The sequence below is a fragment of the Grampus griseus genome, assembly GCF_964374135.1.
Source record: "Grampus griseus genome assembly, chromosome: 2".
Lineage (NCBI taxonomy): Eukaryota > Metazoa > Chordata > Mammalia > Artiodactyla > Delphinidae > Grampus > Grampus griseus.
In genome coordinates, this window is record NC_139018.1 from 40,835,128 (window position 1) to 40,861,119 (window position 25,992).

At 43.5% G+C, this 25,992-nt stretch overlaps 1 protein-coding gene across 1 annotated transcript; it reads right to left on the bottom strand.

Moving 5' to 3' along the window:
- Positions 1-16,637: 16,637 nt before the first annotated feature.
- On the bottom strand, positions 16,638-18,488 carry SIX6 (SIX homeobox 6; the record flags this gene model as incomplete). Its single annotated transcript, XM_082648318.1, has 2 exons — positions 16,638-16,842; positions 17,917-18,488. 2 exons carry the CDS (start codon positions 18,486-18,488, stop codon positions 16,674-16,676), a joined length of 741 nt encoding a protein of 246 aa, XP_082504444.1. The 3' UTR covers positions 16,638-16,673.
- Positions 18,489-25,992: the final 7,504 nt, after the last annotated feature.

A 25,992-nucleotide genomic window follows, 5' to 3' on the forward strand; every position in this document is an offset into this window, starting at 1 on the left:
AAAAATAGTACAAAGATGTCACATATATGCTTCATCGAGCTTCCCCTAATGTTAATTATTTACATAACTATTAATTAACAGTTAAATATGATGTTAACTATTTCCATCGTATGATGGAAGAACCAGGAAATTACTGTTATCTAAATTATTGACCTTATTGAAAGTTTACCAGTTTTCCCCCAATGTCCTAATTTTCTGTTTCAGTATCCAGTCTAGGATCCCACATTGCATTTGGTCTCTGACAATCTGTGACATTCTTTAGTCTTTCATAACCTTGGCACTTTTTTTTTTTTAATTTATTTTTGGCTGTGTTGGGTCTTTTTTGCTGCGCAAGGGCTTTCTCTAGCTGTGGCACATGGGCTTCTCATTGTGGTGGCTTCTCTTGTTGTGGAGCATGGGCTCTAGGCACACAGGCTTCAGTAGTTGTGGCACGTGGGCTCAGTAGTTGTGGCTCACGGGCCCTAGAGCGCAGGTTCAGTGGTTTTGGTGCACGGGCTTAGTTGCTCTGCGACATGTGGGATCTTCGTGGACTAGGGCTCAAACCCGTGTCCCCTGCACTGGAAGGCAGATTCTTAACCACTCCGCCACCAGGGAAGCCCAACCTTCGCACTTTTGAAGAGTACTATTTAGTTTGTAGAGTATCTCTCAATTTGGGTTTGTCTAGTGTTTTCTCATGATGGGGTTATACATTTTTGGCAATGATAATATACAAGTCATCTTATGTCCTTCTCAGGGCATCATGACAGAGGTACATGATGTTGATTTGTCTCATTATTGGTGATGTTAACTTTGATCACTTGTTTAAGTTGGTCATGTTGGGTTTCTTCACTGAAAAGTTCCCATTTTCCCTTTTGTAATTGATAACTATCTTGGTTATTTTGAGAGTAGGCTAATACCCTGTTTCTCCTAAAAGTTTTGCCCATTGATTTTTGCCTCCATAGGTGGATCTTGTCTGCAATAAATATGCAGTATAAATAATAAATACTGCAGTATTTGCCTAATAAGGTCTTTGTATTTCTTATTATCTCTACATTTGTTAATTAGAATTCTTCTATAAGGAAGAGCTACCCTCTCTTCTCCATTTATTTATTTACTCAGTTATTTATATTGGTATGGACTCATGGATATTTATTTTATGGTTTATAATCTAATACTATCATTATTTTATTTAGTTGCTCAAGTTCTTCCACATTTGGCCATTGTAGGGTGCCTTTGGGTTGGCTCCTGCATCCTTTGACTTGCCCCATCCTTTTTTGAAAACTTCCTTGTTTTCTGGTACCACAAGATTACCCAGGTTCATCCTGCCCCAGCCCTGGAATCAACCACTTCGCTAAGAAGTCCTGATTCCTTCTATTGGCTTTGTCCTGAGGTCTTGCACTGCTCTGCCTGGGTGGGTAGCCTTTTGGATACGATGTTCTCCTATACTCAGTTTCTTTCTCTGACTTTGGACTTGGAAGGCCAATCCCTAGACATAAACTGTCCTGAGAAATAGCTAATGAACCTCTTGTGGTGCTTTCATTGTGCCTCTATGTTCCCCTCTGAACTATGGATTTTTTTTCTCCTTTGGCTCTCGGTGTCTCCTAGGGACCTTTTGCTACTGTTTTATCTAGTCTGGGACCCATGGATCCCAATATTGGAGCTTACTCTTTTATTTACTGTACTGACTGACCCTGACACCTCCCAAACCACATCTCACTAGGTGGCATAGTTGAATGCTATGGAGGACTAAACTCATCAGCTACCTTTAACTGTGCTGATTAGACTGAGAGGTGGGGTAGGGTACACTTGTTCCTCTCTCTGGGCTTTTTGGGGAGAGTGTAGCTTGAATTCTTAGTGGTAGAGATGTCAACGAACTCCCAGTGAATGGATGGTCCCAGCAGGTAGAGCCAGGCCAGGAGCCCTACAAAAGCCCTAAGCAACAGCCCAGTCCACGGGCTCTGATAATAGTCACTTCTAGTAGCAACTGTATTTCCTTCCTCATACTTCCTTTCTGTTATTCTCTAGCCCTTAAGTACAATTTTATTCAGAAGTTGTGGCTTCACATTAGCTGTGCTTCAGGGATTTTAGTGGCGTGTCTGTCCTACATAGATGGAGATGCAAAAGGGAGAACAATACCCTCTTCCTTGAATCCAGAGAGGAAGTTACAGTGGGCGGGGGATCATAACTGGGAACAGCTGTGCCGGTGGAGTGGCAGTTTCATGTGGTAGTAGGAGTGTGGTAGTAGGAGGTGGCCATAGCAGAAAAACAACAGCACACCTGTAACACAATCTGGAGAACTTTCCAGTAGTTTCTTTCAATTGAGTCAGCAGGGTCCATTGTAACTTCCAGATTTAGTGGGAGTATGAGCTGTGACCTTATTTTGTAGTTATAGGTTGTTAAAGCCTGGAAATTTGGGATAGATCTATTAAAGTTTATCTTGATAGCTTTCCCCCAATGATCCAGTAAGATCATCTTGAATTTTGTTTTTATCATCCATCATATTAATTATTGTTTTTGGTTATAATTCTGTTCATTTCAAAAACATGACTTTTTTTTTTAACCTTAATTCAAGTGCAGAATAAAAATGTTGACTTAGGATGGTGACTTGTGGCAGGCACTATGGTCCTCCCTGCAGTTAGAGAACTATGGCTCAATCTATGGTTTCTAAAATCTACCCTTTTTCCTCTTTCTGAGATAAGGAGATTATCTTCCCATTCTAGGGTTCTGGCACCTCTCCCATTGTCCACTGATTCTCTAAGATTTCTTGATTCAGAGACCACCTCAGCAAGTTCCTTCGGGGTCCATGAATGTAATTCATTAAGGTGTAGAAATATGAAGTCATTTAATGTGGCTAAGTGCTCCTTTCTGATCTCTACCTATTGGTCATTTACTAATAATTAGTTAAGCTGTTAAAAGATGGAGAGAATTTTAGTGTGGGTAGAAACTTTAAAGTGCCTTGCACCACACTATATGCCCAATACATGTTGAACGATTAGATGGATGATTGTAGGATGACTGAATGAGTGAATGAATTTCTGACCAGATTGCGTATCTATAATAGTGTTAGTGATACCACTGGGTGTTAACAGGGAAAGTACTTCCTCACTAGAGGAATGGGATTTCTGATTTATACAAGTTAAGATATTATAAGTTTACTAGTTAAGATATGATAAATCAAATACCACACCGCTTCCTTTAGCTAATAGGAATGTTATTTAGCTAATTTTAAATTAGCACCTAGGTATATTGTGTGTCAAAAGATCTGACTTTTAAACTAGCGAAATAAGATTAAGACCTTTTTTTTTCTGTCCATAAACCTACTTAACTTTATTGCTTATTAGCATTATCCATCACAGTGGTTTATGTGATTTCCTTTAGGTCACAGAATCTTTCAAGATATGGGGATCCATGATTAAAAGCAAAATACAAGGAGTCCTTGGATAAAGATTGGGGATGACTAGACAAAGTCTCTAAGGTCCCTTTCAATCTAACATTTTATGTTTTACGTTTTAAAAATCAGCTTTATTGATGTATAATTTACATACAACTAAATTCACCTGTCTGAAAGTGTAAATTTTAATAGGTTTTAAGAACTTTTTTTTACTGGGAAGAGAAACACTAATTGGTAGATGGAGAATTTTGTGCTCTCTGTTTTTTTTTTTAACATCTTTATTGGAGTATAATTGCTTTACAATGGTGTGTTAGTTTCTGCTTTATAACAAAGTGAATCAGTTATACATATACATATGTTCCCATATCTCTTTCCTCTTGCATCTCCCTCTCTTCCAACCTCCCTATCCCACCCCTCTAGGTGGTCACAAACCACCGAGCTGATCTCCCTGTGCTATGTGGCTGCTTCCCACTAGCTATCGCTGTTATCTTTTATTTTTTTGTGTGAAACAATTTTATTTGAACATTTTGTGTTTAGCTTCAACATTGGTATCATTATCATCACCAGGGCTGTTTACTCCATTTATTGAGACCTCTAACAGAGTTGTCCAGAGCACATCATCTTCATTTCTATATAAATTATTTGATCTGTTGCACTTTTTAAACCAAAACATGGTGCTAGCACTTCATGCATATTACATTAGGAAAGAAGGTTCTTCCTTTCATGTTGTAGGTGAATGATCGCTGTAACAAAACCACTTTATTTAGAGTTTATTTTATTCATTTAGTTTGAATTATCCTTGAATAAACAATGAATCACCTGGTTAAAAAAAGTATACAGTGAAAAGTCTCCCTTTTATCTGTGAACCCCATCTGCTCAGTTGCTCCCCCAAATTTGAAATCACTTTACAGTTTCTTGTGTATCATCCAAGAGTTTATTTATTCATATATGAATAAATATAAATTTAGGTCTCACTTACGCATCTTTTAAAAAACACTGGCACCGTTTAACATTCACCATTTTTCCCTGGAAATCAGTGAGCCATTTTTTCTTTTATTTTTCTTTTGGAAAAAAGTACTTTTTATTATTTTTAGAACTTATTATTCAGACTGAAATTTCCTGAAATGAAACATACAGATTCCATATATCCCTTTGTTATGTTCATTCATCTGTTTAATTCATCCCTTCAACAAAAATCTACTGATTTTCTTCTGTGTCAAAAGATCCTGTACTCAGTTCTCAGGATTCAAAGATTATGGATCTTGTCTTTGAAGAACATATAGTATAGTAGGAGCTATAAGACATAAAGCTAAATAACCATGAGAGACATATGAAATGCCACAGCAGTTCAGAAAAGGAAGAGATTAGCCAAATCCTATGGATCAAGGAAGGCTCTGGGAAGAAAATGACCTTTGAGCTGAGCCATGAAATTTTGAGTCTATGTACCTGTGGAGACGGGCTGAGAGAAAAGGAAGAACAAAAAGAACGAAATTGGGTCATTTGTAGAGATGTGGATGGACCTAGAGTCTCTCATACAGAGTGAAGTTAGTCAGAAAGAGAAAAACAAATATCATATATTAATGCATATATGTGAAATCTAGAAAAATGGTACGGATGAACCTATTTGCCAGGCAGGAATAAAGACACAGGTGTAGAGAACGCACATGTGGAAACAGGGCGGGGGGAAGGGGGGATGAATTGGGAGATTGTGATTGACGTATATACACCACCACGTGTAAAACAGATAGCTAGTGGGAACCTGCTGTACAGTGCAGGGAGCTCAGCTCAGTGCTCTGTGGTGACCTAGATGGGTGGGATGGAGGGGGTTGGGAGGGAGGCCCAAGAGGGAGGGGATATATGTATACATATAGCTGATTCACTTTGTTGTACAGCAGAAACTAACACAACATTGTAAAGCAACTATACCCCAATTAAAAAAAAAAAGTGACAGGAACTTAAAGAAAAAGTAGGAAGGTAACACATTAGCTTCTGTAAACAAAACTAGAAAAGACAAGGCTGGAGCTAGCATCAGTGTCAACAGCATACAAAGACTTTATTAAGTTAGCCTTTTCTGTCTCTCCTCCCTCCATAGTGCTGCTTCTCCTGGAGGCTCCTTCTTGTAACAGGTGGTATGGTTGCCAATAACTTTGGCACCATATCCTTACTGGTCTCAATCCAAGAGTAAAGAGGCTGTTGCCCCTTTGCTTCCAATTCAGAAATTTTGGGAAAGAACTTGTCCAACTTGGTGATTATACCCCACTGTGAGTTGGGGAGGGAGGTCCTGTGTTTGGCAGCCCCACTAGAAACACGTCGAATTGGGGAGCAGTGCTCTAAGAGTGCTGCTACCAGAGGAAGGTAGGAAGGGTGCAGGGCAGGTACAAAGCATGGAGGCTCATTTACCTCTCTAGCATGAGCAAAGGCATGAAGGCAGAAAAATTACAGGCTGTGCTTTGAGTATGGTGAGAAGTTCAGTTAATGTTTCAGAAGCTAGACTGAGACCAGTATGAGGGAAGTGAGGCATCTCTGGTGCAAAATTTAAGGAGATACTAGCTCTCAGATGCCAATCCTGAACTTGTAAAACTCTGAGTGAGTGCCTTCTTAAATTTTGTACTTTAGGCAGGTTGCTTTCCTCAACCTAATCCTGGCCCTGTTTAGAAGGAAAGGATGCTCAATAGTGTTGAAAATCAACAGGCTGAGTTGTTTGAGGACCAAGTAGAGTGACCTTTGAGGGAACAGTTTTGATGGAATGGTGCAAGTAAAAGCCAGACTGCAGGAGATTGAGGTATAGTCTTAAAAATGGAGGCAAAGAATGTAGACTACTCTCTCATGAAGTTTGGTGGTGAAGGGAATGATAAGGAAGGAAGCGCAACTTGAGGGGAAAGCTGGGGTACCAACAAGTTTATTTTCATTTTATTTTTGATATTGGCAGTATCTGACCCCCAAATCAGTCATCTGCTTCCATGGAATGACTTGAAATGTTCCTGGCTCTCTTCCAACCAAAACTAATTTTCTACTGGCCTATGAGTGATGTCTGAATTGCTACCATTAGTGATTTGGGGTTATTAAATTAAAGGATTATCTCCTAGCAGTTAGTAAGTACCCTCCCAGGCCCCCATCTGTAAGTAATTCATTAAGCTTTTAGCAGCTATTTGTGTGTTGATGTGAATTGGTTTATCTGATTTTTTGGTGACAACTAAAAATAGATTTTGATAAAGGGAGAGTGAAGAACACTGAAGAGTTTTTGACAGTTTGGGATGCAGCACCTGTAAAAAGGCAAGGTGAAGACACCCCCAAAAGGAAAGGTAACCAGGTTCTAAGGGGTAACCTGTCTACCTCAATTCTACCCAAGGTCAGCTTTCCATTTGCAATCTTAAGCTCTCCCTTCCTCCATCAATGGATCATTTTTAAAGACAGCTTTTGAGTAGAACCTTGTCAAAACTTTCTTGGAAAATACAATTTTGTCCCAGGTAATAGAAAAGAGTACTGAACTTGGAGTCAGAAAACCTCTTTTTGTCAAACTCTCACTGGGCATGTGCAGAGGCAGAATTACCTTGAAGCAAATGATGCTTGGGTTTCAAGATACCTCACCTGCACATGCCCCTTTCAAGGCCCTGGGAGGGATTCTAGCAATCTGTTCCCATGATCATGCATTTAAAAAAAATTAGCAAAATAAGATGATGTAACTACAATAGACCACAGTCTCTTTCCACTCTTATTTTCTCTTTGTCACATTTCCCCTAAGTTCTGGGTGGCACCTGAGTAATTACAGCCATCTTTGTGATCCAGTAGCTAAAGGGAAGTTGAGTTGGAGATGCAGGTAGTTTGGATTTAGTAGTATAAATTGTTATGGTTTGCTGTCACTTCTGTGTATTGCTAGGTTATTGCTAGCTGCTTCAGTGCAAGGATGTCTTGCAGGAATATTCCTACTGCCCACTGTGCTGCTTTATGTGTCACAACATGAATGTTTAAGGCCTTTGATCACAAAATGGTTAATGAGTGTTACCAATGCAAAGATTATTTAAGGTGGGTCACTGTTCAAGGAAACTTGAAATATCATGAAACCTTACTGCTTATATATGACAGAAACTTTATAGAGGCCTTCCCAAATTTAATACCAAATTGTATATGGCATTACCAATCATGAGCTATGAAGCTGAAAGAAACCTTTCTAAACCATAAATAATAAAAAAAACATTGAAATCAACCCATATTACAGGAAAGACTGAATTATCTTTCTATTTGAGATTGTACTATAAAATTGTTGTCATATAAAGAAGGAAACAGGGACTTCCCTGGTGGCGCAGTGGTTAAGAATCCGCCTGCTAATTCAGGAGACACGGGTTCGAGCTGTGGTCTGGGAAGATCCCCCATGCCGCGGAGCAACTAAGCCCGTGCACCACAACAACTGAGCCTGTGCTCTAGAGCCCGCGAGCCACAACTTCTGAGCCTCCGTCCTACAACTATTGAAGCCTGTGCGCCTAGAGCCCGTGCTCCGCAACAAGACAAGCCACCGCAGTGAGAAGCCTGCTCACCGCAACTAGAGAGAGCCTGCACATAGCAACAAAGACCCAATGCAGCCAAAAATAACTAAATAAATAAACTGTTAAAAAATCATTAAAAAAAAAAAAGAGAAGCAATCAAAGAACATAACAGAGGAAAAAAAGTAGGGAAAAACTATTCTAGAGGTTTATACAACAGTTAATTAATAAAATGATTTTGTTAGTGTTTGAATTTTGTGATGTTTGTTGTATTTGCCAGGTTTTAAAATTTTGTAATTGTTGTCACTTCTTATATCCGATTTTTTACTCACAATCTGGTATCCTTTATCTCAAAGAGTATCCTCCTCTCCAAACTGTGTTAATTTCAAGTTCTACAAAATCTGGATTCTTACCCCATCCTGTGACTTTGAGCAAGTAATGTGAGCCCCAGTTTTCTTATCTGAAAGGTGTGAATCACCATATCTGCTGACTTACCATACAGGGTTCTTGTGAGGAAGTGAGATGATGCAGGTGAAAGAACTTTATTATTAGCTCTAAGAACCATACAAATGTAAATAAAGTGGGATCTCTGCTTCCTCCTCAAAGAAATGCACCTTGCCTTTTCTCCAAGAGATTATGTTATCTTTTCAGGATCAAACGTTACATTTGGGGTCATCCTGACTTGCAGGATGGGGCAGGATCTTTTGGAGAGTTTCACATAGATGACAAGCAGCCCCAAGCAGAGTAAAAAGCCTAGGAAAGAATGATGGTGTGTTAGCCTAAGCCCATTTATTACCCCTGTTGGAAAACCAACATGCTAGGTTCTCCCTGCTGAGTGTGGTGAGCAGAGCTGCTTCTGATACTAAGGACAGCATTTAGCATTTAAATTCAACAATATTCCAAATATGTAGATGACATCTATTTAAAAAACAAATTTAAGGGGAGTTGTACAGCCTTTTTCTTTGCCCTGGCATTTAACTAGGAAAAATGGGAAAGGGGAAGTTCCATTCACTCAACACCTATTATATGTGTATTATTATGTATGGTTCTGTGCTAGGTGCTTTAAATACATTATCCCAGACACCTAGCACAGAACCATACATATAATAGGTGTTCAGTGAATTTATAGACAATTTCTCCGGATATTGTCAACCGGTTTTTGCAAAAGTAAAAACCAAGGCTTAACAAATTGAGTGACTTGCCCACATTCACAGCGATTTGGTATTTTAAGCAAGGTGTGTTTGATTCCACCCTCCTCAGGTACCAGCTCATTGCTACATCCTGCTTACAGTCTAGTTTTCCTTTTCCTATTTGCTTGTCTGTTTTTTTTTTTTTTTTTTTTTTTTTATTTATTTTTGGCTGTGTTGGGTCTTCGTTTCTGTGCGAGGGCTTTCTCTAGTTGCGGCGAGGGGGGGGCCACTCTTCATTGCGATGCGCGGGTCTCTCACTGTCGCGGCCTCTCTTGTTGCAGAGCACAAGCTCCAGATGCACAGGCTCAGTAGTTGTGGCACACGGGCCTAGTTGCTCCACGGCATGTGGGATCTTCCCAGACCAGGGCTCGAACCCGTGTCCCCTGCATTGGCAGGCAGATTCTCAACCACTGCGCTACCAGGGAAACCCGCTTGTCTGTTTTAAATTGATGAATCCAGCTCAGTCACAATTGCCTGCAAAAATAATGTTATAGATCAGATGTCTAGTATTACACATAGGTCTTTTGTTGAAATATATACTTTGTCATGAATTTATGGAAAATCAAGAATATATCCATAGCAATAGAATATGCTTTATATATATTTTTTGATGTGGACCATTTTTAAAGTCTTTATTGGATTTTTTACAATATTGCTTCTGTTTTACATTTTGGTCTTTTGGCCATGAGGCATGTGGGATCTTAGCTCCCTGACCAGGGATCAAACCCGCACACCCTGCACTGGAAGGTGAAGTTTTAACCACTGGACCTCCAGGGAGTCCCCTAGAATATGCTTTAAATGGTGCTTAATTTAAACATAAAATATGATTTAAATGGGCAAATCTTTATTAGGAATTTTAAATACCTGAAAATGTTTGAGATGCACAATAAACTAGTTTACCACCAACCACGCTTTTCATATATCAATTTAATATGCACCACCTCACAACACTGTAAAGCAATTATACTCCAATAAAGATGTTAAAAAACATATATACAGAAAAAAATGCACCACCTGAACTCAGATATTTGATTTCATGCTAGAAAATTCAAGATTAATCTCTTCATCCAGGAAAAAAAAAAAAAAGGAAACCAACATTCTCAGGTTGCAGATTGACAGTACCAGGCTAAAATGGCTTTCCTCTTGGCAGCTTTATAAATATTTTATCAGAATTCAAAATTACACACAGTTCACTTGCTTCTTTCCATTAAATTTTAAAATTGAGATGAGTTTGGTAGCCAGTAGTTATTCACAGGGCTTTTGTGATTTATGATTTTAATGAAAACTCTGCCCCCTACCTCATCCCCCAGGTTAGCCTAAGCGTGGGGTGGAAATCAACACACTTTCAAAATTGGACACCTCGTCTGATTTGTGATTTTTTGTATTTACTTTTTAATTTGTAGGTCAAAACTAAAATTGGGGAGGGAATGAGAGAGAGAGAGAGAGAGAGAAGAAGGGAGGTGTTATTTTGGAAGGTGAAACTTCTATCATCTTATAGACAAAAACTATTAGGAATTATATTCTACAGGGTTCAGAGAGTGTAACAGCTAGAATTTTCAAAACCTAAGGTAATGACTTGTACCTTTCTATTTGGGAAAATATGTTTGTGAGAAGATAATGTTCATGTTATGAACCCAAAACCACAGGATTCTGAAAAACTGTATGTCTAAAGGGAGAATCATCCCAGAGAACCTGAGAAGTAGGTACGAGCCATTAACCTGAGCTGGGAGGATTCAGGTGAACTTTGGGTCCCATCAACATAAGTCATCTTTGCTGTTCAAATGAGCACAGAGCTGCCAAAACTCCTCCATTAATTCAGAACACAGAGGGCTTCAAGGAAGATCCATTAATTCATTCAATTAAAAAATATTTATTGAGGGCTTCCCTGGTGGCACAGTGGTTAAGAAGGAGCCTGCCGATGCAGGGGACACGGCCCAGCTCTGGTCGGGGAAGATCCCGCATGCCACGGAGCAACTAAGCCCGCGTGCCACAACTACTGAAGCCCGGGCACCTAGAGCCGGTGCTCTGCAACAATAGAAGCCACTGCAATGAGAAGCCAGCACACCGCAAGGAAGAGTAACCTACCACTCGCTGCAGCTAGAGAAAGCCCGCATAGCAACGAAGAGCCAACGCAGTCAAAAGAAAAAAGACACCTGTTTCACCTTTATTGCTCTGAAACCGTTTCTGGAACCAAGGACAGAAACCAAGTTGTATATATATATATATATATGTATATGTATATGTATTGAGCACCTACTACTTAGGCGAGGCGCTGGGAATATACAGATGAGTAAGATTCAGTCCTTGCCCTTAAGGAGCTTACACTCTCGTGGGGGGGGTGATGGGTGAGTCCAACATACAGATAAATAAATGCACAAATGTATTACGAACTTTAAAACAGACGTTTAGATAAGGTAGGGCGGCAGCATTAAAAAGGAAGTGGAAAAGTCGCTGTGGGGAGCCCAATGATTCTAGAAAGACTCCTTCGAGGAGGGGCAGGACTGATGGATTGACAGGTTAGCCATCGAGGTAGGGGGCGACGTTCTGGGCAGAGGAAACCACTGGGCAAGCGGAAACAGCTAGAAGAGAGGCACTGAGGCGTGAAACTGCTTGTTCTGCCCTGGGATCGGCCTTACACCCCTTTGTCTCCAGACAAGGAGTTCGATCCCTCACGGTAGGGTACGTCTAAAGAAGTTTGGGACTATAAATCCTAGCAAGTAGGGCTGCTAGGCAGGATCTAGCCTGAGGAGATTTCTAAGAGCTGAAACGAAAGCGGCCAAGTTTGCAAAAGAAGGGGGCTCCGGTGGCGGCTTGCCAGAGTTTAATTGTGCGGTCGCGGACATGTGGTTCTCAGGGAGCCCTGCTCTGGGTCCCCGCCCCGACGGCTGACCCTGTGGATCTGACGGGTGAGCAAATTCCGCTTCTTGAGCCTGGAGCCCCTCTGCTCTCCCGTCCCTCCTCGGAGACTAGCTCGGAGCTGCCGAGAGACGGCGGTGGCAAATTCTACTCTCCTCCCCGGCCACGCCAAGCTGCTCTCGGCGGCGTGTCCAGGTCCGGCTCTCGGCGGCGTGTCCAGGTCCGACGCTCGCGGCCCGCCTGCGCAGGCCCCTTGCGTAGGGGCCCGACGCACGCGGCAGCAACTTGCGCAGGCCCAGACCCGCGCGACAGTCCTGCGGCGCTGGCCGCCTCCTCCCGTTCTAGGCTCACGAACCGCCGCGCTGTCAGAGGCTCGAGGGCGGACGAGCGCCTCAGCTGCTGCCAGAGTGCACCTGTGGCTGTTTATCCCCTCACCTCGGTTTTTATTTAATTCTTCCCCACGCCCGCATTTTGAGAGGTTTCTTTCTTCGATCTGTATGTCAGGCAGTCTAACAATAGGAGTGGCTCGAGGCCTACACGTCTGAGAGCTCCCAGGGCGCCGGACGGAAAAGGTGGGTGTGTGGAGTTGTCACCTCACAGAGTCGCGATCCGGAGCCTGGAGGAAGGGCCCACCTTCCCGGGTACTGCGGGCCCACTCTAGGCTTCTTCTGGGGAGCAAAGTTCAGGCTCCACTTCCTCGCTCCAGGCTGCCTCCCCTAGGAGACCCACGCGCCCACCGCTCCGGCCGCCATTTCCCATCAGGCCTCCAGGGGGCCTCCCCGCCGCGGCCTTCCAGTCGGCTGCTCCGGGCATGGGGGCGGCCGCGCGGCAGAGGGACGCGCCTCGGCGCCCGGGCCAGTGCGCGGACAATGACTCCTTCTCCCCTCGCCGCCTCCTCCTCCCGACACCGCCCCCCTCGCAGCCCCCAGGCAAACCTATTAGCCATTCAGACCGACAAAACCCCGCGGCCCCGCGCATTGTCCCGCGGAGCGCCCGGCCACCGTCATTAGCCCTGATTACGCTGAGCCGCCTGACAGCCCCGCGGGCCGTCGGCGGACCACCCCCCCATTCACCGCCGACCCCCGGCCCCGCCTCACAATAGGAGCGGAAATCGTCGGCGCTCCCGCGTCCCGGATGAATAGAGCGACAAGCTGCTTCTCTTCTCCTCCCGCCCTATTCACTCTGTCGTTGGATACAATATTTTTTTCCTTTTTGTTAAAACTGGGGAGAAGGAACGAGGTCAAGGAAGATTTTGCTTGAGCTCTTTGCCTGTCATTTGTTTAATGTAAACAAAGAACAAGTCTTCCCCCACCCCCAGCCTCTCATACCCTCCCTCCCAGATTTTTATAAACAAACTGGTGTTGGGAAAGGCGGCACAGGGAGTCGGGGTGGGATGGAGTACGAGGGCGACCGTGGAAGCCGAGTGGGTCATTAAAGTGGAGGACAGAGGAACTGCGGCATTTGGGGCGCAGGAGCTGTCGCCCTTTTGGTTCAACTGCCGGGTGGTTGAAATATTTATTACCCGTAAAGGAGCCCAAGCTGGGGCTGAGGGTTAAATCCTCACACTGGTCAGATCGGTTGAAATGTAAAAATGCAGCTTCTTTCTACTCTGCTGCAGTAACTGCTTTGGGGGAAATTGTTATAGGAAAAGAATTTTAAGAAAAGAAACCCATCATCATAAGTATTTCTCCAGATTCAGAAACCTTCAGCACTGCTAGTAACTAGAATTAAAAACAAAAACAACAACAACAACAAAGAACCCCTTTCTAGACCAGGATAAAGCTGATAAGGAAAAAATATCTTAAAAAGAAAACGAAAAACTTTACCTGTCCATGGGAAGATTTGGACCAATTAAAATAAAGTAAATCTGTGTGAAGATTTGGACCAATTTCCAGCAAGTAATCATCAATGAATTGATTATTCACAAAGAATGATTATTCATAGTTAGGTGCCACCAGGTTTCAGATAAACATTTAAAAAAATCTTTTAAATAATGTGTCACTTCTTAAGATGCTAAAGTGAAATTATATAAATAAATCAACAAATTGGTGAAACAAAATAGTTACTTTATAATGTAACCCTTAGGCAGCATGTTACTTTAAGCAAATTAGATGTACTTTAAAGGCTTTCACCAAAGCAGGAAGAAAAATCCTCCATCACTGTTTGGCCTTCTCTTTTTTGCCACACAATTAAGCATTATTTAAAAAGTATTTGTAAAAAGAAAGTTTAGTTCTTGCTAAGAACTATGTTTATGTTATGTTACCCCCCCCTTTTTTTCCCCTTGAGAATGCAGAATGGACACATCCTTCTGCTCTTAGGCATCATTTGAACTGCCGAGTGGCGTGGGACTTTTAGAATCTTAAATTCCTTCACATCGTTCCACTAATTAGTCCTTTTCCTTCCCTCTTAGACCTGGAAGCATCAGCTTAAGAGATAAAATTTGCCAGCTATTTTCTTCAAATGCTGGTCTAGACAGCTGTGTAGTTAGGATGGAGTCTGACTGGGGAACAAAACTGGAAATCTATTGATTTTTCGTTGAAGAGCGATACTCCTTAGCAGATTCAGGGCTAGGGTGAGGCAAGGGAGGCACCTAGAGTGCAAAATTTAAGGAGGTACTCACTCCCAGATGCTGTGCACTTGCTTGACCTTGAGAGTGAATGCCTCTTTAAATTTTGTAGTCTAGATGCCTCCCTTCTCTTTGGAGTCCTGGTCCTGCTTCTTGGCATTCTAGGAAGTACCAGGGGCTCTAGGAAATAAAATAGAGCCTTGAAGAAGCTCTACCATCCTAGCCTTTCAGGACCCACAGAAGGGCATTTGGTTGCTTTCCGGAAGAACACCAGCTTGATCACAAAGACTTCCCCACTCCTTCCATGTAGAGCTCTTGTGCAAGAGGGTTTTGATTGTCAACAATTCTCTGGATAAGGGTCCCGGTATACAAAGACAACCATTTATACAGCCCAAACGAGGCCAAATCTGTTTAAGTGATTTAGAAACTAAAAATCAGCCCTTATTCATGTCCTGGTCTTTCCCCATATATCTTGCCATTTGACTGCTTTTTGTCTTCCATGACTTCACTTATTTTTGTTTGGTTTGCACATTGGCACTTCTACCCAAATAAGTTAGCAGGCTTCTGAACCAAAGAGCATCTGCTAAGGACGGAGAGGCAAATTGAAAGAAGTCCAACGGTGGAAGTGAGGGCGGGTGCTCCAGGAGGAAGTTCAGCTCAAGTGATTTAAAGATCAATGTCAAATTTTAGAATATGCAATCCATTTCACTAGGAAAAAGCTTAGAGACCCTTCCAGGTAGCATTTACTTTTTTAGTGCTAGGACAGTAGGTGGTTTGTTTTGTTTTGTTTTGTTTTTGGTATGTGTGTGTCTATGTGCCTGTGTGCACCTGCACACTTTGGGAGGACAAATTTAATCCTGAGAATATTTGATATTTTTAATAGAGGCCATTACAGGACAACGAGGCTCTAGATAACTTGTTTCATGTTCAATACAACGATCAGATTTTTAAAATGCCAGTCCTTTCTCTGCAGCCTTCTGTTTGACCTCACTATGTGACATGATTACATCCTTTCCCCCATCTCAGTATCCGTTTTGTTGAAAATAATGCATTTGATTAAAACCTGCTTCTGCGTTGAGAAGATGCTAGTCTAGTTATTACAACCTCTCCTATCTTCTTTTGTCTTATTTTAGTACAAGTTCAATACTAAATGCAGTATGTGCTCACTTGCATGATTATGGGTACCTACTGCTTTTGTACGGGTGGGGGGCCTCAAAGGAGATGGAAAACCTTTCTCATTGCAGAGCCTCTGTTGGAATAGTCTTGCATTTTTATAAAATAGAACTCACTATTGAGTTCCAGAGTTTGGCTTCCAAAATTGTTCCTGAAAGCCAAGTGAGTATCAAATGGACAAGCCATAGTTAGTTATCTGTGCTGGGGATGCGAGGGAGTTGCCTTATAGGGGATGATCATGTTGCCAGTTTCTAGGTTTAAATATATCACACATGCACGCATATGTATGTACATACATACACACATGCATGCAATTTGACAAGGAAGTGGTTATGGACCTACCTTGGGCTGTTTTAAAAATATACCAGGAGACATCAGAAAAGGCAAAAGATACAGAGAAGACGCTCCTGAGACCATTTGCACAAGGACCCCTACCTGGGTTCCCAAGAGAAAGATCTCTCTGTTTTCTTTTTAGGAATCTGAGAGCAGCTCTCTTAATTAAGAAAGGTTGCTCACCAGGTTTTTATTGTTTGGCTTCTTCACACAGAACCCATCGGCTTCACCCTGCACCTTTAGAAACAGCAAGTTCTCTGGATACAGAGAAACCTACCATGCAGTCTCTTAAATAAGTAAATAAACAACATATATATGTTTTGTTAAAAAAAACTTTAAAGCAAAAGTTATACATATGTAACAGCGTCCTTTCGATGTGAAATACCCACAGGAGATTCAGGGCAGGCTCTCAGCGTGCAGTTCGGGTTCCGGAGGCATCTTTGCAGCAAAATCCTTGGGAAAAAGCAAAGCAAGGAGAACGTGGAGCTGGGTCTGGCCTCACCGCGGGCCCTTGTGGTAGCAGCCGGAGGGCGCCAGTGGAACGGGTCAGGCCGCGGGGCGGACACGGCAACCTGAGCCCGCGGGTCCCTGGCCACCTGGATTCGCAAGCGCTGGGTTGCTTGGTCTCTTGTCCTTTCTCCCTCCTTCATTTTGTTTGTCTTGTTTTTTACACCGAATTCTGTTTCTGAGAGTGCTGGGCGGGCAGCTCAGATGTCGCACTCGCTGTCGCTGGACGTGATGGAGATGGCCGAAGTGGCTGCCTTGCTGGACAGGCTGGCGGCCGGGCTGGCGGCGGTGCCCAGCACCTCGGGCATGCCCTCTTCCTCGGCCCTTAGCGCCCGGCCGGGGCCCTGCGACAGGACCTGCTGCTGAAGCCTACGGGGAAGGAAAGGAAACGAGTCACTGTGTGTAACATAGCCGCCGGTACCCCCGTCCCCCGGTCCGCATCCCTTAAGCCCAGCAGTCAGCGACTCTCCCTTAGACCCGGGCAGTTAAAGCGGGTAAGACGAGGCAACAGAGGCCGGGCAGGAGGCGTGCGGCGGCTGTTCTGTGGAGCCCTGCGGTTGCCCCCTCCTCCTTCTTAGTCCTTTCTTGGCTCCCTATCTCCCCAATCTTTGGGATGCTGTGCTCGCAAGGTCGTTCCTGGTGTTGGTCACCTTTGGGAGATTTACAATGCTCTCAGGATAAATGAGGTGTGGGTGACAAGGAGAGGTCAGGCTCTGGGACAGGAGACCCCTTTCCCAGCCTGCGTCTTCCTAGGGCATACGCCTGTGTGAGTGCCCCGAGGCTGGCAAAAAGGGCGGCCTGACGATTCCACAGAGGCTTTGGACCTGGGAGAAAAGGCTGGGTTCTTGGTCAAAATATTTGGCTGATTGAGAGCCACATGCTGGGGAATGAAAAACCTCTGCCAACTAGTTTGCCGTTTTGAGACAGGGCTGCCCACACGTGGGAAGAGTAGAACTTGACTTTCCACTTCTTACAGACATAAGTTAGAAATTTCAAAGCATTAGAGAAGGATGCATCTGGGCTTTAAAAATGACAACACTAAACTGCCACACTGCTAATAAGCCAGGCTTCACTTAATAATAGGAGCCTGGGCCCGGGCTGACAAGAATTAGCTTTGGGCCTTGGGGTCTGTAATTGCTTATGGGATTTTAATTTTTCTTTCCTTCTCCCTCTCAATGTAGCCTTGGTTTGGTGACTGGAACCAGCTGCTGGAGCGACCCCCAGGCGCCGAGAACCAAAAAGAAAGGGTGGGGTATCAAAAGCTCGGAAGGAAACCCTGACCCAGGATCCCAGAACGCAGTGGGCTCAAAACCGAAGACCTCAATCCCATCCCAATTCCTACGAAATCCAAGTCTCCAGGCCTTGGGTAAGGGCGCGGGGGGTGCGGTCACCCTCTCCCTCCCTGGTGAGTTCAAGGCTCAGAGAAGGCCTTTAGGTACCGACCTGTTCTTGGCTGCAGCCGCCCGGTCCCTTTGTCGGCGGTTTTTGAACCAGTTGCCCACCTGTGTGGGGGTCAGTCCGGTTGCCTGGGCGAGCTCACGCTTTTTGCTGGGGTTAGGGTATGGGTCCTGCAGGTACCATTCCCGAAGCAGGTGCCGCGTGCGCTCCTTGAAGCAGTGTGTCTTCTGTTCGCCATCCCAGATGGTGCGCGGCAGCGGGAACTTCTTCCTCACGCGGTACTTGTCCACTGGCCCCAAGGGCCGTCCTCGCAGCTTCTCAGCCTCCTGGTAATGCGCTTCGAGCCACAGCGCCTGCAGTTTGGCGTGAGACTCCTTGGTGAACTTGTGGTTTTCCAGGATATGGTAGAGCTCGCGGTAGTTGCCACCATGGAAGGCCACGATGGCTCTCGCGCGCAGCACGGATTCATTCTTGTTGAGCGCCTCGCAGGCCGCAGGGGCCACAGGCAGCGACCAGAGGAAGCGACCCAGGCGCTCCACGTCGCCGCTCTCCTCTAGAGTCTCGCATACCCCGGCCACTTGCTGGGGACTGAAATTCAAGATAGGCAGCTGGAACATCGAGGCAGTGCCGGCGGCAGCGGAGGCGCTGAGTCCGCAGCGGGACACGCAGCAGATGCCCGCGGGCGCTGCCGGGTGCGCCAGACTCTCCTTGGGGGAGCGGCTCGGGGCCACCAGGACGCACGGCCGGGGCAGCGGCGGCGGCGCAACCGCGGGGAGCGAGAGAGCGGAAGGGATTGGAGGAGGTGCCGGCTCCGCAGCTCGGGTTCGGCTCGGCTCCGTTAGGGCACGCAGGCCAGCTAGCGGGCGCCGCTACTGGGGTGGGCGGATTGGCGGCGCGGGCGCCATGGAGACCCCCTGTCAGTCACTGGCCGGCTCTGCCAATCAAGACTGCGACCGGAGCGCCCCGGCCATTTCAGCACCTCCCCGCTCTCGACAGCGCCCGCAGTTCTCCGGTAGATTTAGTATTTTGCAGAACTTGGAGGAGGAAAAGACGGGCGAGAGCCGCAGCGTTTCACTACCACCCCCAGCCTTGTTCCTCTCTCTTCCCCCGCAACCCTGCCCCAGCGCCCCCCCCCCCCCCACAAGAGGCAGTGATGCTACAGAAATCCACTTTGGGACGAGGCGCTGCCTGGGTCAAGAGGCCTCCAGAGGACAAAGAGGACTGGGCCAAATCGAAATCCTCCAAGAGAACTCACCAAGTTTAGTTGTAACGAAACACAAAACCTTGAGGGAGGGCACGAATGGGGAGGGAGGGGAAGTGGATCACCTCTCTTCTTGCCAGCACCCATCCCTGCATGCCTTGCCGGCTGCCAAAGCAGCCGAGTAGGAATCGAATGTGAAGCAGAAGGAACAGGACCCGGGATCTGTAGAAGAGGTCAGTTTGGACTCTACCCCCATTACCTTCAAAAGTCTCCTGATATCATTTAAAGTACGAGCTAGGACACTCTCATTCCTGATAACACAGGTGCTGACCATGTAGTAAAACACTTGCAACAAAAGCGGCGCCGCAAACCCCAAGTTTATACTTTTCAGTTTTTTCTCCCCAGTTTAATGGACTTCAACAAATGTGCAGCGTAGCCACATCTAGAGTGAGAAGTCACTGGTAGGTCAGGACAGCAACTTAAAAGCTTGTTTCAAAGACCTTTTTAAAGAAGTATCGATTTGCTCTTCTTGCAGGCTAATTTTGCCATACCCTGTGTTAGAATGTTTAACTCTTGAGCTGGGGATAGAAACTCTAACCTTGGCCTTTGGACCCAAAAGTAATTCAATAAAAGTAAAATAGAGAAGGGGGAACCACACCAATAGAGAAGGGGGTGTAGAAAGCACTTCTTAAGCCTCTGAGCCCTGACCCTTCCTGAAGAGAGAAAGGGCCTTCTTGGCGGCTCTGCCTTGGGGCCAGCAGTTGAATTGGCAACTTTATTGATTCTCAGTTGACATTCTCATCATACCATTTTCTGAGACCTAGGTCAAAAGTAACTACAATATCACCTGGGCTTTTGATAGGGGTTTATTTAGTTTGAAGAAAATAATTGGAAGAGGGGAGTCCAACGAAAACGCCAGGAAGAATATCTTTGGAGGTCCTATCCCCAGAAAGGAATCAGATGGGAATGTTCGCCCCAGAACTGGACTGGGCCCGGCTGTCTTTTCTTTAGTATCAAGTACAATTTGTATGTGGCTTGTACAGCTCTGGTAAATCAGAAGGCAGATAGATAGCACAGATGGTTGGAGGTGTCGGGTCAGATCATGCTACGCCTGAATGCAGGGCAAAGCTCATTCTGACGGAAAACCCTGATATTATTTTCACAGATCTTCACAGTTCACTCAAAAAAAAAAAAAAAATAGCAGAGAGGAAGAAAAAAGCCCTGCAACCATTTACATCATTTCTGTGAGTTTGCTGCCGCCTCAACGGGAGACTTTCTTTTCTAAGAGCTTATTTTCATGAAATGCGACAGGCAGAGGCAAAATGGAGAGGGTGATGAGGATAATGTCAAAGCACAAACCTTCTCTAGCTTGAGGAGACTTCCGAATCCTCCGCAAGGACAACTTTTAGTGAGAAACATCACAAACGAGGGCCAACAATGCACGGTGTAGAAAACCCGGCAGGCGGGGAAGGGGTGAAGAGGGACCCCAGGAGGGTTGCGTTCCCGGCACCCCTGGCCAAGGAAGGAAAGCACCCCGTTGCTCCAGTTTGCAGAGGTTTCCTAATTTTCCCCCTTTGGGCTCTCTCTAGCCCAATAGCTTCTTGATTGCCCTCCGCGAGCAGAAGCAGCCGCGGGTCCGCGGGATCTTACAGCCCTCGAGCGCAGAGAGGACCCCCAACCTCTGCTCCTAGCCGCCGGAGGTGAGGAGAAGTTGTCGGTGCCCCAGGGGACCGCGCCTCCGCACGCCTTTTTGCTGCACAATTTGAAAGTGGTGAATTACGGCTTCTTACCCTAAGCAAGTCGTGTAATTTTCCGAGTCTAGGTGCCCTATGCAAGAAATGGGAATGTTTCTTTCCAGGTGTCCCCTTTGGCTTCTGCGTTGTCTGGGGCTCTCCGGCGACTGAGACCAAAAGCCTAGGTTGGGCTTGGTGGAATCGCGGGAAAAGGGCGCTGGCTGCTGCCGCCGAGTCCGAACCCCGCCGGACGCTGTGTCTGGGCGCCGGGGCGGGCGGGTTCTGAGAGGTGTCTAGAGGCCCGGGTCTACTGTCAGGATATCCTGTCTTCACCATCGCAGGGGGCTTGGCTTAATTTTATCAACTCAAGGGGAATAAACTTCTCCAAGGCACACTGAGGTAGCACATTCGTTCATCAGCTTCACTCTGGGAAGGGACAGAGGGAAGAAATTTGTGAGCCCCCGTCCCTGAGAATGAGGAGCTTCGAGGATTTCCCTAGAGATAATTCCACTGTGAAGAAGATGGCCCCCCACCCCACGGCTGAAGCGCACTTTTCCGGGTTTGCCAGGCGAAGGCTGGAGCTTTTCTTAATTTTACGGAGGGATAGAATTTTACCAATTTTGGAACGTTGCGCCAACCTTGCAGAAAACTCGCTACACCCGACTTCATTTTTCTTATGTGCTTGACCAGGTAACCTGGAAAGCGCAGCGGCGGCCTTTGGCCTCGGCCCATCGGCAGGTTTGCAACTTTCTGTGGTTGGTTTGCAGCTACTAGTGGATTTGGGAGGCCTTAGATTCTCACTGGGAATACGTAGATGGCTATTCTTTCTGCAAACTCAAGACTTATTTTATGGAGAAAAAGCGGGTAGAAGATAAATGCCCTCCCGGGAAAAAAATGTGTCTAATTGTTCATTGCAGAGGCGCCAGGGCAAATTGCCTCCAGGGAGTTGTGAGGTTCATACCAGAAATCTTGAGTTCAGTCTAGGACTTCTTGCACATATCAATCTCTCCCCTCCTTTTGCCCCTTCTGATTTTGCTCTCTAGAGTAGAGGGACACTTGGAGCCCAGGTTACACTCTGCTGAAAGATTTGCCAGTGGAGAGCACTTTGTAGAGGTCAATACATTCTTATGTCTAGTTTCCAGTCTCTTGTCTTGTTTTGTCTTTCTTTTCTTTGACTTCTCCTAAATCAAGCCGTAAAATAAATGATGTGTCTTTGTTTTATTTCCTATATAATTCACATAGTCAGGGATTTTAAAGATATCATAATTGAATGCATCTGAATTCCTTGATAAAGACGTTTGTGCTGCATGTGAGAGTTACAGACTGGAAGACAATGAGGTCCCAGCCTTTTGTGTATGTCCATTTTGACTTTGGGGGGAGAGATCTTTGTTTTCCTTTCCTGGGCCTCAAAGCCATGTGTTGCGAATAGGTGAGAATAATGTAAAAAAAAAAAAAAATCCAAGATTAGAAAGGCGTTTTACTGCCTTTGAAATTACAGTATTAAAATTTCACACTCTCATTTATTCATGAATTTAGAATTCTGATTTTTAGATGATACTGTATAAATATAAATATATATTTGTTTATGTATTTGGTGGTCCAGCTTTTCAGATTATGAAATTAATTGAATATCCTAGTTTTAAAGTACCAACTATCCTAATAAGTTCCCAAGATAGATTGCTGTCTTTCATGCATTCTTCCCCTGACTGTATGTATGCACCTTGTAACAAAGAACAGAGATGCCTCTTTGAGAAATGTTTTGTAGATTTCTTGGTGCTGTAAAATTAACTGGCAAAAAAGTATTACAATCAAAGTATTGATCTAATTTTAATAGGTTAGATATTTTTGTTATTATTTGCAAAATTATTTACCATCTATTTTTTAAATGATGCAAAATTGCTTGTGTTGTTAATTGGAGGAAATGTTTATAAGTTTAAATGTGAGGAAATGTACCATTTGAAGGTATTGGTTAATTAGCAGTAATGGTTTTTTAAAATGTTAGGCTGACTATGTAACTTTGTTTTGACCTCCAGTTTGTTGCTGCTTCTACGCATTTGGATGATAATTTGTATTTAAGCCAAAGACTATACTGCAAGTTATACCCCTTATTTAAACTATGGTTTTAAATTCACTTTTCTCTCTCTTCTGCTTCTGTGAGGGTAAGTCTAAATCTTCAGAGGGCTAACCACACCACAGCATAGCTTGCTTAGGGCTATGTATCAGTGGGTTCTTATGTGAAGGATTAACTCTTAAAAATGTAACCAGCATGTCATTTATAAACACTTTATTGTCAGAAATGAAACATTAGTTGAATGACTGAAAGAATAATTAATTTGTAATTCTCTACTAGAACCTTGTTTTTTTCCACTAGCAGGTTATTTTTGACCATTTTCAAATCTAAGATCAAAGTATCTTTCTAAAATACACCTAGACACCTTATAATTCAATGAAGTGAAAGAGTGTAAATTTGTTTATGTCTTCTGGCATGAGTCAAACATTATTCACATTTGATTTTATGTATTGTATGTCATATATATGCATTAATTACATGTATTATATGTGTAATAAATGATAATTTCCTTCCAAGTAGTGTAAAATCAAATAGAAACATTAGCCTCCAATAAATACCTTAAATTCTGCATTAATCCAGTTCATTAACAGAAAATACTTTTAAAGAATTACATTAAAAAATATAATTTTTATGGCATCTTACCCTTCAAAGTAGCAAATCTCAGGAAGGCAATTATACCCCCTCTTTCCAGGGGACATTTGGCAATGTCTGAAGACATTGTTGGTTGTCACAACTGGCCCTGAATGCATGGAGGCAGAGATGCCGCTAAACATCTTACAGCGAATCGCCACAGCGGCCCCCACCTCTAACCAAAAATGTCAGCAACATCACTGTTAAGAAACTCTGCTTCAGAGGAGCTCAAAATAATCAACAAGACACAGACATACAAAACCTGCTAAAATTGTTTGTTTTGGAGTTGAAGCACTTTTAAAGGAATCAGTGCCCTTTTAATTTCATCTTGTGTCTAGGCCACACCAATAAAATCTTTTCCTAAGGACCCACTGCAATTTTGTGTAATTGATACTTATGGTGACTGAATACTTATAAATTTAGAAATATCTCTGAGGAAAGTGGAGTTTTGTTTCTGTCTATGTTCTTTGAGTAACTGGTGGGACAGACAACAATGGTTGAAAGTTATTGCTCAGACCCTCTCCATTTTACAAGTGAATAAAATACGAAGACCAAGAGGTTAAATGATTACTCATATTATACAACTAGTTAGTGGCAGAGATACATTTAAAACACAGATGCAATCCTCTATTTATCACATACGTTGCTTTCCCTACCCAAGGAAGATGGTATAATTCCCGTTGAGTTTGAGGGTGAGGATCTGAATCACACATGAATGTTTATTGGTGGCTGCCATGTGTAAGGTCCTATGCTATTTCCTGATGTTGTGACTTTCATAGTTTGATGCACACTAGTTCATGGATCTCAGAGAGGTTGAAACTATTCTGGGTCTTGTCAAATGATGTACCCTTGCAAACCCTAAAAAGTCCTTGAATCTCAAATGTGATTCGCAGACTTCAATTATCTTCTTTGCGGGATGGGAATGTTGGAATCTGGGTTTATTGAAGACCTTTCTCTGAGTCATCACACTGTATGCTGGTAGGAAAATGGAACTGAATTCAGGCTCATTGGGGAGGAGAGACTGGACTTGAGGTGCTGTAAGGCTTGGTTTAAGTAAAAAAACCTCCGAACTCTTTTATCAAGGCTTTCAAAAGAATAACAGTGATGCTCACTAGCATTTCTATAATTAACAAGCTGTCAACATTTCTATTACAACCACAGAAGTCTATTACAGACAGAGAATTGTGATAAATGTTTCTTTAGGTCTGAAATGTTAGCCTTCATCTTCTTTTCAGCCTAAGGCAATTTTTCAAACCAATTTTGTTTCAATCATTTTGGATCAGTTGTGTGGTAATTTTGGAAGTGCAGATGCTCTAGGCCCACCTATTGAAATAAAGACTTTTAAATGGAAACACAGAGAGGAGTCTGCTTAAGCCCCAGTGGGGACCAGCTGCAAAGCTCTGGCACGGAATTATATAGGCAGACAGTGACAGTAGGTTTAGAAAAAATTAAGAGGCAGAGAAATGTGTGCATGTTTCCTTTAACAGTAGATATTTTCCCCCTCAGATCCTTCACACTATGGAATTTTAATCCTCTCTTTTTTCTGTTCTGTATTTTATCTGTTACTTTCCCTATTATTCCTAGGTTTTTGTGAAGTTAATGTAAGAGAATTTGTCTTTACAGTGATTAAAATTTGGGGCTGAACTGATTTTTTTGGAATTTTAATATTTAATTTTAACTTTCATTTAGTTAAATTTTCTTTCTACCCCTCTCATCTCCTTTCTGCTTGACCATCTTTTTATCCTTGTCCTTGAAATAATAATTTAGAAGTTCTGTAGTATTTTCTAGTCCATCAATGGTTATCTCTCCTTTCCTTGCTCTCTTAATTGTTACATATGACTCTATCATTGTCTATAAACAGGACACTTAATATCTTCCCCATTAAGATGCACTGTTTTTCCTACCATGGCATTACTTTCCCCATTGTTCTCGCCATCCAAATAGGATTAGACTTTTACAGTATTTTCACTTCCCCACTTTCCTCCTCCTCTGTTACCCCATCCCAAAGTTTTCTGAAATGATGTAGTACCTAGAGTTTTCCTTGTAGTGTATCCCTTCGGTTTTAAAAATACTTATTTAGCAATTATGTCATATACTTCTAGACAGTCTATTCTTATTACACACACATACAGACACATATTCCTCTCCATTCTTTCCCTCTGCTATGGTTCATTTGTTGATATTTAGATTTTTTTTTCTCATGTATTTTCCTCATCTGGAGTGTTATTTTTTCCCCTACTGGAAATACCTTTTGTGTTTTTCTCTTTATAAAAGCAACACATGCTCACTGCAATAAATATCCATATACTTATGGAGTCAAAAGTGAAAGTTTTTTTATAATGTCATTATTCCATAGATAAATCACTATTAGTGCTCAGTGCATATCCTTATGTACTTTTGTTTTTCTACACACAGAGATACAGATTTTTTTTCTTTTGACAGAAATGCTGTCATATTATCCATACTGTTTATAGCCTTCTTTTTTT